Below are 15,858 nucleotides of genomic sequence, written 5' to 3'. Positions count from 1 at the left end.
CAGGCCTAGCCCAGCACTGCGCAGAGTGCACTGTGAACTCCTGGGAGACACACTCTAATTTCAAAGTTATACAGGAGGACTTCAAAAAGAGTAACCATTTTGTATATGTCTTAGTGTATTTATAACAATATATAAACCATCAAAAACATTTGTAAGAGCCCTCAACACTTAGAACTGGCTGAAACACATCTCGGCTGTATTCCGAGCAAGTCCTGCGATGGAGGAGGAGCGCGTGTTCCTGTTTTAGTCTCAGACACGAGACAGTGGTCAAGGAGGACTAGATAACAGGCTTGACGGAGACAGCGCATTCTGGAAGGGACGAAGTCTATGCACATCTCTTTATTTTAACATTTAAAAGAATCACATACTCATTCTGACAACTTTATCAGGTGTGGCCACCCAGTAAGTTACACACACACTCAGGTACTTGGGAGGTTATTGCACAGCTCCTGAACTGACTGGGTCAGGGCAGAGGGGCCACTCTGCCCATAACTAACTCCGAGTTCACCTTCCACAAGGACGCCTTAGTCCAGACAGATTGCGAGGCGGCTGCACCTGAACTTGCCTCTGGGTGATGAAACCAGTGAAGTTAGCACGATTCTCGTGGCTACTTGCGCTTCAGAGTGTCACGTTTCTTGAAGTGGAACTTTCTGTGTATTTTCCTAGCACTGCAGATTGCAAGCAGGCAGTTGGCAATAAGATCATGTTAGGGGTGTGTTTCTGACCGATGGACACAGCAGCCTTGGCTCATGGGGTCCTCCCCCTACAAGAGTCTTAAGATTGCTTGCTGGTTGGTTCTTTGGTTTTTTGGCTACTTAATGGTTTTGAGGAATTTGCTATGATCCAGGGGTGCTCCAGTACTTCTCTCAGGGTCAGCCTTTGGTGGGGGTTATGCATCAACAGTCTTGAAATGAGGTCCCTGGCTCCCTCTGGTACAAAGCTGGGGAATGTGAATTCAACCTAGAGTATAAGTGACAGGTGATCACAAAATGTGGTTTAGAGAGAACAGTACCGATACTCAGATCATAGCCTAAAGGGAAGGCTGATAAAGACAGAAAGGATTCTAACACAGGGGATGGGTCCCTTCCGGTTGTGTCTTACCCGCGATATTCTTTTGTAGGTCTCTTGGTATGTGCTTGCCTCAAAAGGAGGCTTCCCAACTAAAAATTCATAGCAAAGGACTCCAAGACTCCAGAGATCCACCTTCTCATCATGCATGCGGCCCTCGATCATCTCAGGGGGCAGGTAGTCCAGGGTGCCACAGAGGGTGGTTCTCCTGGAAACGACGGAGGTGCAGGTTGGCGCACTGGTTTCTGTGATCATAACAGCTGCTACAAATCATCAACAACTACACTAACATCAACCGAGTGCTCTTCCCAGGCCAGATCCTGTGCTATGAGACAGGTGCTATTACAAATCCCCATTTTTAGACAGGAAACAGACTGAGGGAGCTGTGCGAGATCACACAGCTCACAAGCAAGCCACATCCCAAATCTGTTCCAACTCCAGAAACTCCTTAAATGATGTAAAATAAAAATTTAAAGTATCACTGCTATATAAAGGCAGCCATGCAAAGTTCTCTGTGAATAAAATTTAGCATTCTATATTTTTTACATGACAGATATGCTAAGAAGCTTAAGAGCCGGGTGACAGTAAAAGAAACTAAACTGTCCCACTCTGAAAGCACGTGCTCCCTTCTGATACATCGCTGGTACAAGAGAAACTAACACTGGGGGGTGGCCTATGAAATATTCTTGCCAAAAATATTCTTCAGGCCCTTTGGCCCAATTTCCAGTTTTCAGCAAATACAGAGGATGGACAAAGCTAAGTGACACCACAATCAGAAAAATCCACTTTAAATTGTGGGGCAACTGGTCTAAGTTTAGACCAAAGAGACACAACCAAGTACAATTCATGGACCTTGGTTAGATTCTGATTCAAAAGAACAGCTGTAGCCCTGGCCGGTATTGTTCAGTGGTTAGAGCATTGGCCCACAAACCGAAGGGTCTTGGGTTTGATTCCCGGTCAAGGTCACGTACCTGGGTTGCAGGTTCAATCCCCAAGCAACCAGTCAATGTGTCTCTCTCACATCTATGTTTTTCTCTCCCCACCCTCCACCCCCTTCTACTCTCTCTAAAAAGCAATGGAGAAAAAAATATCCTTGAACCCAGCCAGCATGGCTCAGTGGTTCAGCATCAACCTAGGATCCAGGAGATCAGCATTTGATCCCAGTCAGGGCACATGCCTGGGTTTCGGGCTCTATCCCCAGTAGAGGGCATGCAGGAGGCAGCCAATTGATGACTCATCATTGATGTTTGTCTCTCTCTCTCTGTGTAGTCAATCAAGACATTTAAATTATATATAGATATATAGATATATAGATATAGATATAGATCTATCCTTGGCTGAGGACTTAAAAAAAAGAGAGAAAACAGCTGTAAAGTTTTATAGACAATTGGAAAAATCTGAACATTGACTAAATATTAGCTATCACCACAGTTACTAATTTTAAGAGTGATGATGGTTGGGATTAGACAGGACAATGTCCTTATTTTTAGAAAACGCACGCTGAAGTGCTCCAAGGACAAAGCATCATGATGTATGCAACTTAGTTTGGAAGGTTCACCAAAAAAAGTAGAGAGCCCATATGGCAAAATGGTAACTGTTGAATGTAGGCTCTGGTCAGTCAGGTGAGCAATCAACTTGGACCAATTCAGCGTCTCTTTATGTTTGAGTGAGTTTCCAAAGGCTGAAGATAAGCTGGTGGTGGCAGACAAACCTGGAGCAAAGACCATGCAGGCTTTGGTTGCTTTATATTAATTATTATTTGCCATCAAAAAGCTTATGCTGGGTCATGCCTAGAGCCCAGCAAGCACACAAGTGCTCACATGAACGGTGACTGGGGATTAAGGAGCCAGATCTCCCGACAGCTAACCCCTCTCCACCACCACTGAGATGAGGGAGACAGCACCAACGACCTGGGAGCCCTTACGGTTATTAACGTTTGAGAAGTAGGGTGAAGTGACCATCAACATTTACATCAATGTCCTTTCCAGAAAAGGGTAAGTTATCAGTTATTTTTCCTACCACAATGACACCATTGGACAGTTAAGGTACAGTTTTAGCCCTGTGATGCCACAAAGCCTAGAAACAATTACAACTGGTGGGTAACAAAAACAAAGCTCACCCCACCTCATGGCACCTATTTAGGCTATACAATTTCTTTATAAACTAGATTTTTTAAAGTAATCTACCTTTAATTTTTTAAGCTCTACCCCAAAGTGGACAAACTTCTATTAGTAAATGTATGCTTTTAAATGCTCTACACATGTGGTTTCAAAAGCTTATTTAAACCCAAATTAAATTTAAAACAATGGAGAATATTTTAGCTCATTTGCAAAGTTAACTTAAGATTTAAATTGTTTACTTAGATTGAACTCTCTGCTTTAGCTTTAAGAGGGGATAAGAAAGGACTATTCTGTTGATGACAGCAGACCAAAGAGCAACTTTTAACCACCACCCGGAAAGTTCCCTCCAAACCCACGTGGTTGTTGGAGTTCCCGCAGAGCTGTGACCTCGGCTCTAGACCTTCGCAAGGGCTGCCCCTAGAACTTGCCTCCACCCACCATTATGTCAGGCGTTACTTCCCTCTACATCCTGTACCTCTCCTCTGTCATATTTGTTTACTTACCTATCCCATTCATTAGCCTCTAAGGACATTAAACATCCTTAGCCCCAGGCCTAGGACACAACAAATAGTCCAAGTGGTTGCAGAATAAAAATGTCTTTGAAGACACTATTTTATTCTCAGGCCCTAAATTACTACAAAGTATTGTGTCAGTTACCTGCCCCAGTTCAGCACACTTATGCTTAGGTACTTAACTATTTAGCTCATTATTAGCCACTGGGGCTTTTGCTAACCCCAACAAGCCCCACCTCTAAAGTTACATACCTGGAGGATGGGGCGTGTACAGACCACCCAAAATCTGCAATCTTAAGCTCTCCAGCTGGTCCAAGGAGCAGATTCTCTGGCTTAATGTCTCTATGAATAACTCTCTTTGAGTGGCAATATGACAGGGCATTTGCCAATTCTGTGATATACTATCAAAAAAAATATTAAAAATCGGTGTTTTAGATTTTATATAACAAGTTAATTTTAGACATCTCTTCTGAAAGAAAACCCAACACAGACTTGTTTAACATAAAAACGTTTTGTAGGTTTTTAAAGCAAAAGCTAGAACCAATTGATAACTCAAAAAAAAAAAACACAACTGAAACAAATTAGTGTTCAGCATGAAATACGAGTTCCTCGGTGCGCGGTTATTTATTTGCTAGCATAGCAGATGTAACATCGAAAGACAGGAAAAACAGTGATGGGCTATAACTACACCCCACATCACAATTTATGGCCCAGCAATTAAGACAGTACTGAACAACCAGTACAAATGAGGGAGTCAGATATAAACAATTTTTTAAAAACAGACCAAAAAAATCAAGTACAGTTCATTCCCATTTTTTTTAAACCAAGATCAATGTACAACAAAAGGATTAGTTTGAAGCTGCACATTTACACTAAGAACATCGGGGGAAATAATCCTGAACAATAAACAGAAACTAGACGCAGATGTACTGACATGTTAAATTCAGGGTAAACTAATTCATTAGTCCGCTTGAGTACACAAGCCAGTCAGTCCTTTTGTTAGTTTTGCTCCCATCTCAACTAAAGAAAAACTTAGCAAGTCCAGAATTTGCTTTAACATATAGATAAGAATTGTTATTGAAATAATATATTTAGCTCTGGCTAAAATTTGAGAAGGCTTTGTTTTCCAAAAGCAATTGCTAAACAGGATTGAACACTATTCTACACCATAAAGGTTTGCTGAACAAATGGGTAGAAACCAAACCAATGTCATTGTCAGAAAAGACATTTTTCATTTGCTTCAGCCAAAAGCCAGACCAAAATTTAGACCCTAATAAACTGAAAGTGAAGACAGAAACTCTTCTACATTAGAATTCCAGAGGGCAGTGGGTTTTCCTGCTCAAGCAGAGCTCTGTGGCACAACCTAGTCCACACCTCCCACATGCACTGTGGTCCATGTAATGTCCCCTAACATCTGAGTTCATCAGAAAAGGAGAACAGGTGTGCGACCACAGAATCGTAGGAAGAACCAGTCTTCCATTTCTCTCAAATAGCTATCTGCTCACACCAAAATGAACTCCATCTGGAGTGAACAAAACTGAGCGGTATAAGTATGAATTTCTAATTAACTAAAAAACTAACTCAGTTAGCTAACATTTTAAGAGCAGATAAAACAGATCTATTTCTACTTATCTGAAGAGCAATCATTTAAGATTAAAATAGCATGTTCTCATTGCAGAGACAAGACCAGAACGTTGCCTGGCCTGTGTGGCTCAGTGGTTGAGCTTCAACCGATGAACCAGGAGGTCACAGCTCGATTCCCGGTCAGGCCATGTGCCCAGGTTGCAGGCTCGATCCCCAGTAGGGGGCGTGCAGGAGGCAGCTGATCAATGATTCTCTCATCATTGTTTCTCTCACTCCCACCCCTTCCTCTCTCTGAAATCAATAAAAACATATTTAAAAAAAAAAAAAAAAAAAGACCAGAGGATCACTCACCAACAGTGCTTGGGATTTCAGATGGGATTTCAGATGGTACAAGTAAAACAAGATGAATTTAATGTCATTTAAATCAATGCCAAAAAGAAAATTAGTGTACACGGTACCCACAGAGCTCCACCAAGAAACAGACAAAACAAAGTAACCACCAGGCCCATCATCTGCTGATTCAATAAAAAACAGCCCAAATTAAGACTCAACTTCTTCAAACACAAAATTTCACTCAAATAAAAGCACAGTCCATGGGGGGGCAGGGGACACCACCCCAAAACAAAAACCTGATATGTTGGACTTTAGGATTAAAAACTTCTACCCTGCAAAAAAACACAAATAAGAAAATGAAAAGGCAAGCCACGGATTGGGAGAAAACGTCTGTAAAACACCTATGTGATAAAGGACTTGTATCCAAAATATACAAGAAAACTTAAAACTCAACAATTAAGATAACCAAAAAAACAATTTAAAAATGAGCAAAAGATCTGAACTGACACCTCAAAGACGTCAGAGATGGCAAATAAGCACATGAAATAATTCTCAACATCATATGGCATTAGAGAATAGCAAATTAAAACAATGACATACCATTATACACCTATCAGAATGACTAAAATCAAAAAAACTCACAATACCCACTGCTGGTGAGGCTGAGGCGCAACAGGGACTCATTCATTGGTGGGAACACAAAGAGGGTGCAGCCACTTTGGAAGACAGTTTAACAGTTTCCTACAGAACTGAGCATACTCTCACCACACAAGCTAACAACTGCACCCCTAGGTATTTACCCAGCGGATGTGAAAACTTACATCCCTAAAAAACCCACATGCAAATATTAGCTTTATTCATAATCACCAAAAACCTGGAAGCAACCAAGATGCCTTTCAATAGATGAAGGGATAAACTGAGGTACATCCATACAATGAAATATTAGTCATCAATAGAAAGAAATGAGCGATAGCCCCTGAAAAGATACAGATGAATTAAATGCACACTAATTGCTTCCCACAGGGTGGCTGGTTAACCATTCAGATACCACCACCCATGTACACAGCACCGAGTAACTAAACAAATGGATAGCAGATGGTGGGACCCAGGTTTCCCAGTGCTCATGTGGGAGGTTACAGCAAAGCGAGGACAGAGTGATCCCCACGGCAATGGACTTGCGCTCTGCTTAATACCGATACAGGTGGGTAAATACAGAAATACCGACGGGTACATGTATATACACAGATTACACACATGTCCTTGCTCTGTCAGCTGACAGCCTAGAAGTAATGACACCCAATAGCAATGAGCACACCCAGCACCCAGATCATGGTTTCTAATAACACCTTCCAATAAAAAAAACCGGAGGTCTTGGGAGAAATGGTGATTCTAGGACTGGGACAGGAAATATGCAACATGAGGCTAGAGCATCTTGTAGTGTCAGAAAGCTTAAAATAAAATAAAAATACCACGCCAGCCAGTGTGGCTCAGTGGTTGAGCATCGACCCATTAACCAGGAGGTCACCAGTTCAATTCCCAGTCAGGGCACATGCCCGGGTTTTGGACTCCCAGTAGGGGACGTGCAGAAGGCAGCCAATCGATAACATTCCTCTCTCATCAATGTTTCTCTCTATCCCTCTCCCTTCCTCCCGTATTTTAAAAAAACCACACACCCACAATGATGGGGGATGTCAAAAAACATAGGAACCATGTGAAAGAGCTCCCAGTGGACAAAGCTGGAACAATCTGAGCAACAAAATAAAGTAGTATTGGACTGTAACTCAAAGTATAAAATACTGATGAGGCCATATTAACAAATGACTGAGTAAATACATAAGGAGAAAAATGCCAAGTAATTTATGTAGATATCTGCCCCATAGGAGTATAACAATAACCCCCACTCCTAAGTGCGGCTCTACATAGTACCTTCCTTGGAAGGAGCACAGTATGGAAAGGGAGAAAGAGGAACTCTATAGGGGAGAGAGGTGACAAACACGACCTCAGCCAGGTGATCAAGGCCAGCACCCACAGGGCTAAGTCAGTGTGTAACCTTGACATGAGAATGCGTTTTACCTCTGTGATCTTCCTCTCAAAAACCCATCAACCTAGTCTAACCATAAGAAAAACTAGAAATATGAATGAAGTATGAACTTCAGTTAACAGTTATGTATCAATATTTCTTTATTAGTTATGTATCACACTAATGTAAGATATTAATAGGAGAAATTGTGTATTAATAGGAGAAAACAGGTCTGTACTATCTTCACAATTATTCTGTATATCTAAACCTATTCTAAAATAGTTCATTAAAAAAAAAAGGGACAGCTTTTTATATACATTTCCACAGAAAAACAGCTTTGAAAACAAACCAGCCACAATGTTCTACCTGGTACCTGATTTTAATTGTATATATGGTACAATGACTGACTTTTCCACTTCAAATATTCAATCCTATTAAGCTATCATTGCATTAAAAAAAAAACCCACTCTACTGTAATGAAAGGCACACGGCATGCAGGACAGGCAGAGGACGTGGAACTGGTCTGGACAATAAATGAACACTTACAGTAGCAGTTCTCTGCTCATCAAACCTGGACAGCTTCTGAAGTTCTCTATAGACAGCTCCAAGAGGCGCGTATTCTAGAATTAGGTACACTCTAGTGGCATCGTGGAAATAACCATAAAGCCTGAGAATGTTTGGATGCCTGCAACAAAGGATGGACACTCAACACCTGGTTTTAAAGCAGGTAAAAGAGCATGTGCTCAACACCACACAAACCCTTCCTGTGAGGCCAGGGTTGAGAACGGCTCTGACCACAGGGCGCCCCCCCCCCCGCCCCCGTCCTCTGCCACCCCTCAGCTTGAGAATCTGAAACTACACATCCACCCTAAGAAAAATACACATATCGGTTTACATGCATTTCAAGGTATTCGTGGATGTCAGGTTTATCTAAAACTTATTTCCTTCCTTCAGGCCATCTTTATTCTTAGGGGGAAAAAGTCAGCTAAATATTAATTCCCTGCAAATTAAAAGAAAGAGACATGGCATTTGCAGAGCAGCTGGACACCGAATGCTATGAGACAGAACTTAAAACGGTCTTTAAGACTGGCAGATGTGTGTTCCTCAGGTCTCCGGGCAGCTGAGAGCACAGTCCGTCTAAGCCATCAGCCCTTCTCAACCCCAGCCAGGTGCTGCCAAGTAGGGATGCAGGTATGACACAGACAGATTTTTAAGTATTAGCAACCGATTCAAGTTTAAAAAAATACTGAAAGCAAAAAACAGACCCACTAGCCAAAGTCCACCTGCGGGCTGGGCTGCCTGCAACCTCTGCTCACAACTCAGAGTAAGAGGTATTATTACCCTTATAATCCACCCAAAATATCTGCTCCTATAAATCACTCCATTAACATAAACCTTTGAGATATTTTTCAGGCTCGCAGCACGTAAGTCTAGAAAAATCTCTGAAAAATGACACATTCCATCCATCACCTTCTGCAGGACTGTGAGGCAGGAGGGCCTCCCAAGAAGCAGTTTCCAGTCCTTCATCCTGATCACTTGAAGCTCTGTGTACCACCCTTTGGAAGATCCCTAAGCACTCACCTGAGGTGGGACTGTATTTCTACTTCTCGTCTCAGCTGATGCTCCACTCCAGCTTTCTCCAGCTGAGCTTTGAATAAGACTTTCAGAGCCAGGATGAACTTGCTTTGTTTTTCTCTCGCCAAGTAAACGTTTCCAAACTTCCCTTTCCCCAGAGGGCGACCAATTTCAAAATCTTCCAAAGCCCATTGCCTTCTAGGAAAAAAAATTGACCATTTTAATGAGTAGTAGACACACCCTATAAATAATTTTACATTTACTGCATTCAGAATGTACCCTCTGCCCAGAACCAAGCCAATACCACAATTAATGAGTCACCAAAGGCATTAACCCACCCACCCCACCTGTCTGCCACTGGCTGTGAGTCAGTGACAAGGAAAAATGTGGACTTTTAGTGCTGAAACCCCCAATGCAGTGTCCTGAGGCATAGAGACCTACTAGCAACATGGAAGATCATAGAAGGATGAGGCATGTAAATGGACAGGGAAGAATGCCTCAGAGCCATCCATGGGCAGCTTGAAAACTAGCCACAGCCTCCTCTCCTCAACCCTCGGGGAGAGGCTAACACTCTCGGGGGTGGAGAACCATGCTGGTAAAGCAAGCGGGATGGATCCCACAGAGCAGATAGGGGGAGGACCATTAGATTCTCAGAAAGTCTCCACTAGGCAGCTAAAGCAAAAAAGTGTGGGTTGATTCCCAGCTCCTCCACATTCTAGAGTCTAGACAGTTCAGTGATTGACAGCAGGCCTTTAGAAACTATCTGGGGAAGACATCATAGCCAAGCTTTGTTATAAAGAATACAGTAATTCTATTAATGCTGTCCAAATACTCATACTCTCATGTATGTATATACAGGTATGCATTATGACCTCATTTTTTAAACAAACTCTCACCTCTGTATATAAACAGAAAAACATACAGAAGCATACACAAACCACACGCATTGGTTACTTTTAAAAGCAGAACCTTTTATTTTATACATTTCTGTAACATTCACACAAGTTTTTTCTAAAGTTGAAAAACAAAGGAAAATTTCAGTTCCTAAGTAAAAGCTATCATTAAAATCCCTTTTTTTAAATAAAGATTAAAAACTTGGAAATATTTATATTTTCAAAGTGAAAATATAAAGACCTCTTTACTTTTTAAAGAGTTCCCAAAATTAAATTCGCAGCTGAGTGGTATGCTCTAATAGAGCAATAGCAGAGCTTTGTAAATAAGACAGAACTTACTTTTTCGATTCTTCATTTTTCTGTTTTGATGCCACTTCCTTTTCAGAATCATTTCCTGCACAGAATAGTTTAAAAACCTGATTTAGAATAACTATGTGGAATAAATTAAAAACCTGAGAATAGAAATGAATCCAAGAATGGTCACCAAAACATTAATGATATGTCAGAATGAGAGATCTGGCCAGTTTTGGTTTTCTTTATAGAAAAAAAGATGACGCAATGTAAGCTGACTGCCACCCTGTGAAACCTACAGGTTCCCAGACGAAGGATGAGCAGACAGGTACAGTCAGGCCTTCCAATAATGCAAAGGCTCGAGACTATTTCCAAATGAAGAGCTTCTAGGGCAGAACTGTCTTCCCATCCATGACAAGGGCCCACCTGGTCATCTTCCCCAGAGGTGGGCCAGCCAACTGTCCACGTGCTACATACAAATGTGATCAACAGTGTGCACCCAAACCTAAGCCAACACCTTCCCTCCACCATACTCCTTGTCAGGGGGAAACATAGAACTAGAAGCTGCCAATTCAGCAAGATGTACGACAAACCAATGGTACACAGGGTGCTAACGTTGTTATTTCATCAGCCAGAGACTGTATGGGACATTGCCTCTTGCCTTTCTTGGCACTTTTAAACTCTAGCAGCAGCACAGCATGGTCTGCTAAGACATCGAATGCAGGGCCCAGCTGGTTTTTTTCCTTCCATGGTTCACCATCTCAGTTAATGCCATTAATATAACCGCCATGTCCACATCCAGTTTATTGCCCAGTTTCTATCCAGCCTGAACCTCTCCATCCTGACTGTCTTTGGATAAGTTAATGTTTCTGTGTCTCAGCTTCCTCCTCTGTAAAACTAAGTTAATGACTCTACCTTCATAGAGTGGTTATGAGGATTGAAAGAGACAAGGTGGAAGGAGAAAGCACTCATCTCAGAGCCTACTGTGTGGGCACTCAACAGAGGGTAAACAGTGACTGTTAATATCTACCCGGCCCACCCAGTCAGGCCTCCCTCCCAGCTGGTACCTGGTCCAGCGTAACCACTCTGATTCATTCCACACCTCCAGACGAAGCTCTCTACAAGGCACGACAGTCCTTCCTCTGCTCATAACCCTTTCAGCAACTTCCCAATGCACACGAGATGAAGCCCCACCCCTCAGCACGGCTGACAGTGCCCACGGGGTCCTCAGCCGAGCCTGCCTCAGCCCATGCACTTTCTCCTGATTTCCTCCATGCTACGAACCCTGGAACTTTTTGATTCCTCAAATGTACATACCATGAGGGTAGGAATCAGGTCTGTATTCTTCCCATATGGCTGGCCCACAGGAGACAGTTACTTCAACTTGGTATCAAATTGTCTCCCCAAACTCAATTGAAATGATATAAGAGCTGGGGCTCCAAACAATGCAGAACACAAGTCTATATACACTTGCCTTTTTTTTAAAGCACCTAAAAAGCATGGCTACCCAATGAGTCCCAGGAGGCTGACTTACCCGAGGTTGGCGGCTGGGGCTGCTCACTCTTTTGCGCATTACTCAGTGGCCTAGAGACAGGGCGAGGGCCACTGGTGGCCTGCAATTGCTTCTGCTTTGGATTCAGAGCCGGTTTATGGCTGGAGACAAGCCTTTGTGAAGGAACTCGCTGAGAGGAATTGGAAGGGCACAAGACCCGCTGAGCCTGGCCACTGTTTGCAGATAGCGGATGCTGAGAAGGAAATTGTTGCGTCACCGGGACACGTTTTGGTCCATCACCAGGTGTAATTGTCATCTATGGTTAGAAGGGGAAAATAAAAGAAGCCTTAAGGTCTTCATAAACAAAAGCTGAATATCCTGAGAATTTGTTTTCTAGTATAACAAAATAATGAATGCCACTGATAACAGATGGAAGGGGAAAGCTATCTTAATCAGGACTTCCGAAGGATATGGTTAGTATATAGCTGAAAGGAACACCTGAATAATACTTCCTACCCCCTCCCTAATGCCCAACCTAACAACCATGCTCCCATAAACCAATGTTCATTAACTCAACTTCCATTTAAAAAGAGAGACAAACACTTTCTAAGAATTTAATGACTTGGGAATTATCGTTTAGCAAAAAGCTGCAATACAGAAACTTTATACCAAAATCCCAATCGCACGGACACTTCTTTGACAATACATGTTTAGAAAAAAAATGAAAAAAATACATCTGATCCAGAATCCAGCTCAAAGTGGAGTCCCAGGAAACGTTCGCTAACATGTGCCTGACATTCCTCTGAACTTACCTCTCCCCGAATTGAGCCCAAAACAAACTATGGCAAAGTAATTTCTGGCAAGCAAGTTCAGGCCAGTATTAGGCATCTTTTGTGTATATTATGCTGCATACAATGAAGGATACAGACTTGAAAAGCTAAATATAAGACAAAGTAGAACAAAAAAGATGCAGTGAGAGAATCAACACATGTTCCTGAATGCTGAGAAAAGTGACCTACAATTACAAATCCAAAGTGAAGATGAGAAGAATTCCAGATAAGAGACCGATCTCCATCTGGGTTTTATAAACATTACTGAGATCACAGATTATTCAGTTTACCTTAACTGGGCCCGAAAGGCAGTTTTCTTTAGATTTGTCCATGATGCCTGAAAAGAAAAAAGAACCTTTACTTTATACAACCCCACATGCTACAAAGTATAGTTATGCTAGATTGGGGTCCTAGACTCAACACGACACAGTATTTCACGTATTTTCTTTGTTCAAGTGAAGCTGACAAGGGAGCATTGTTTTTTCATGTGACGTAATGGTCAGGATGGGCCTTTTCCCATAAGTCCACCTCTTCCCTGGTACACGACACTGTGTTCCCTCCTGTGGCCAACCCCCCCCCCCCAGTACCCAACTTCACTTCTGAACTGACTCGTCCCTCTGCTCTATCATCTCTTCTCAAATGGACCCCTCCATCAGTGTTCAAGCCGCTTCCATACCTGCCTCCTTTAAAAAAAAAAAGTACTCCTTACACCCTAACTGACCTCAAGCTATGACCGCATCTCTCACCTCCCCTTTCAACAGCAAAGCTCTGGAACAGTTGTCCACACTGGTCATCTCTACTACCTACTACTACTCTCACCCTCCCTAAGCCCACTCCCCTTAGTCCACCTCATAACTGACTCCTACTGTCCAAACCCACAGGTCAGTTCTCCACTTCCAGCTTATCCGAGTTCTAGGCAGCATGACAAGCTCACTCACTCATTTCCCATTCCTTTCTTCACTTAGCTTAGACGTAGGCCTGTGAAGTCCCAGATTATGGACCACGACCACCTCTCTAACCATAGCTCTTCTTGTGTACTGCACACCAGCCATACAGAGCTCCTTTCTTTCCTGAAGTCCCTGCCACAGGGCCTTTGTAACTCCTGCTCCCTCCACCTATGAAGGTCTTCCCCTGAACAGAAGTGTGGCTTGCTCCTTCATTTCATTCAGTCTCTGGTCAGAGGTCTCCTTTTCAGACCATCTCTCCTTTACTTTTTTTCATAGCCCTTACTTAACATCTTACACAACATTACTTGTACTTGTTTACTGTCTGTCTCCCCAGACTCAGATATCCAGCTACCTGCTCAGTATTTCCAAAAAAAAAAAAGTAAGCTCCATGAGAGCAAGGGCTTAGTCCCATTTTGTTCAAGGTCTCCCCCAAAACATGCCCGGCATACAGTATGTTGATCATTTGGGGAATAAATCCATTAACAGAGCCAATTAATCATAAAAACAGTTTATAACACTTAGCAAAACCATTCTGTGAGTCAAGCGCCCACCTATAAAGTAAGACATAAACAAGAAAGCAGAAAGCTTTCAGTATTTTCCTACCCCGTGCTCTCTGAACTCCAGAATCCGATCAGAAAGCACTCCCCACCCCCACGCTTCCACAGCCGGTTCACGAATATGCAAATCACTCCGCCTTGAGGCTGGGGTCGCTAAAGGGCCTAGAGTCCCCGAGTAAACAGTAAGTTAGTAAGAACAACAGACAAAAGAGCCGGCAACATATGCTTGTGTTTCGCAAACATTACTTTCTCACAGGTTCTCTTCACTTTCCCTTACAGTTATAAAGCAGCAGACTGATGAGATCTCATAGGCCAAAGGACACTTATTCAACAGTCTTCAACAGAAACTAGACATTTGCTCCCATTTAATATACTTTTCCTCCCCAGGAAGATTAATAATAAGCAGAATGGAATGAGATTCTGATCCAGCAATTCTGGAGAAGGCTCCAGGAAGACTGCTCCTCGGGAGATTCGGGTCTACAGCCAGCGCAGGAGTCACTGACCCGGCGGCCTTCCCGAGACCCCGCAGCTCAAACCAGGAGCCCTGCTGTCAGCGCTATTAACACTGGGTTTAGACTTTTCCTTACCTTCCTTCACGGAATCTACTAATATCACCTGCACACAAAAAAGGAGAGTGGAGGGAAAATGAAATGAGTATGTAGCTGAAAAGAGTTTAATTCAAACAAGGAAAGTGAAGGAGACGTGCGATGTCCTGGGCAGCAGCTACACCCACAGCACAAGGACAGTTAGAAACAGACTTCCAGGCCCAACGCCAGGCCTAACACATGGGACGCTGCATTTTCACAGCACCCCCAGATGACTAGCATGCGCCGGTCTACACCACCAGGTAGTGAAACATCGGAGTCACCTGCAGAGCTCGATAAAAAGAGACACCTGAGCCCGGTGTCCCAGCGCTTCCGACTCATCAGGGGGGCCTGTATGCTTAACGAGGACCCCCCGAATCCCGACACGGGTCGTCTGCGGCTTGAAAAGCACTAGCCCAGGAAGGCCTCTCCGAGGCGGTGATCGTTTATTCACCCACCCACCCACCCAGCCTCCCAGGGCAAGGGCCTTTCCCGGCTATTCTACTCCCGCGGGAAACCACACGCGCTACTGTTTTACTTCTTTCGTAACACTCATCACTTCTGGAGGTTCTCCGGCTAGTTCGTCGTCTGCCAAGCCCTTCGGTGCTTTCTCACCCAGGCGCTCACCGAAAACGAGAATCGCATCGGAAAAGCGCCCCAGTGCCACAGGCCCGTCCGCTCCGGTGCTTCACACACACCAAGCGGCCGGGCGCCTTGGTACCCAGGAGCAGACGGGAGGGCGCCCGGGAAGCGGGGGACAGACGACGGGGAGGGGGACAGAGCGGGGAGGGCGCCAGGGGGAGGACAGAGAAGGTCACGGGCAGAAGGACGCCTTCTCGCCATGACCCTTCCCTCCCGAGCCCTGCGGCCCCGCCGCCCGCTGCCCTCCCACCGGCCCCGCCGCCCGCTCAAAGGCCACCCAGGCTCCCCGCCCTCGCCCTCGCTGCCCCAAGGCCTGGGCACCTGTGGCTCTGGCCTCCGACCCAAGGCCGCCGAGTCCTCCGGAGAGCCGAGCCGTTGAGATTCAAAGAGTCATTTTAAATAGGAGTTAA

General features: G+C 43.9%; 1 protein-coding gene across 1 annotated transcript; it reads right to left on the bottom strand.

Annotated features, from left to right (window-relative positions):
• Positions 1-319: 319 nt before the first annotated feature.
• Positions 320-15,856, bottom strand: AURKA (aurora kinase A). Its single transcript, XM_081150320.1, has 9 exons — positions 15,770-15,856; positions 13,009-13,055; positions 11,931-12,204; positions 10,445-10,499; positions 9,219-9,410; positions 8,184-8,322; positions 3,953-4,101; positions 1,102-1,276; positions 320-960 (listed from the first exon to the last, which is right to left on the bottom strand). The coding sequence occupies exons 2-9, from the start codon at positions 13,048-13,050 to the stop codon at positions 775-777; spliced, it is 1,212 nt and encodes a 403-aa protein (XP_081006446.1). The 5' UTR covers positions 13,051-13,055; positions 15,770-15,856; the 3' UTR covers positions 320-774.
• Positions 15,857-15,858: the final 2 nt, after the last annotated feature.

This window comes from Miniopterus schreibersii, assembly GCF_964146895.1.
Source record: "Miniopterus schreibersii genome assembly, chromosome: 10".
NCBI lineage: Eukaryota > Metazoa > Chordata > Mammalia > Chiroptera > Miniopteridae > Miniopterus > Miniopterus schreibersii.
This window is presented reverse-complemented; position numbering and strand designations above follow the sequence as displayed.

What these genes read in the sequence shown, in the direction of transcription:
- AURKA (XM_081150320.1), bottom strand. Translation starts at nt 13,050, where the DNA reads ATGGACAAATCTAAAGAAAACTGCCTTTCGGGCCCAGTTAAG. An exon ending in GCCTTTCGGGCCCAGTTAAG is followed by an intron (nt 12,205 to 13,008) that starts GTAAACTGAATA and finishes TTCTAACCATAG; the next exon opens with ATGACAATTACACCTGGTGA. An exon ending in GCCCCAGCCGCCAACCTCGG is followed by an intron (nt 10,500 to 11,930) that starts GTAAGTCAGCCT and finishes TATTCTGTGCAG; the next exon opens with GAAATGATTCTGAAAAGGAA.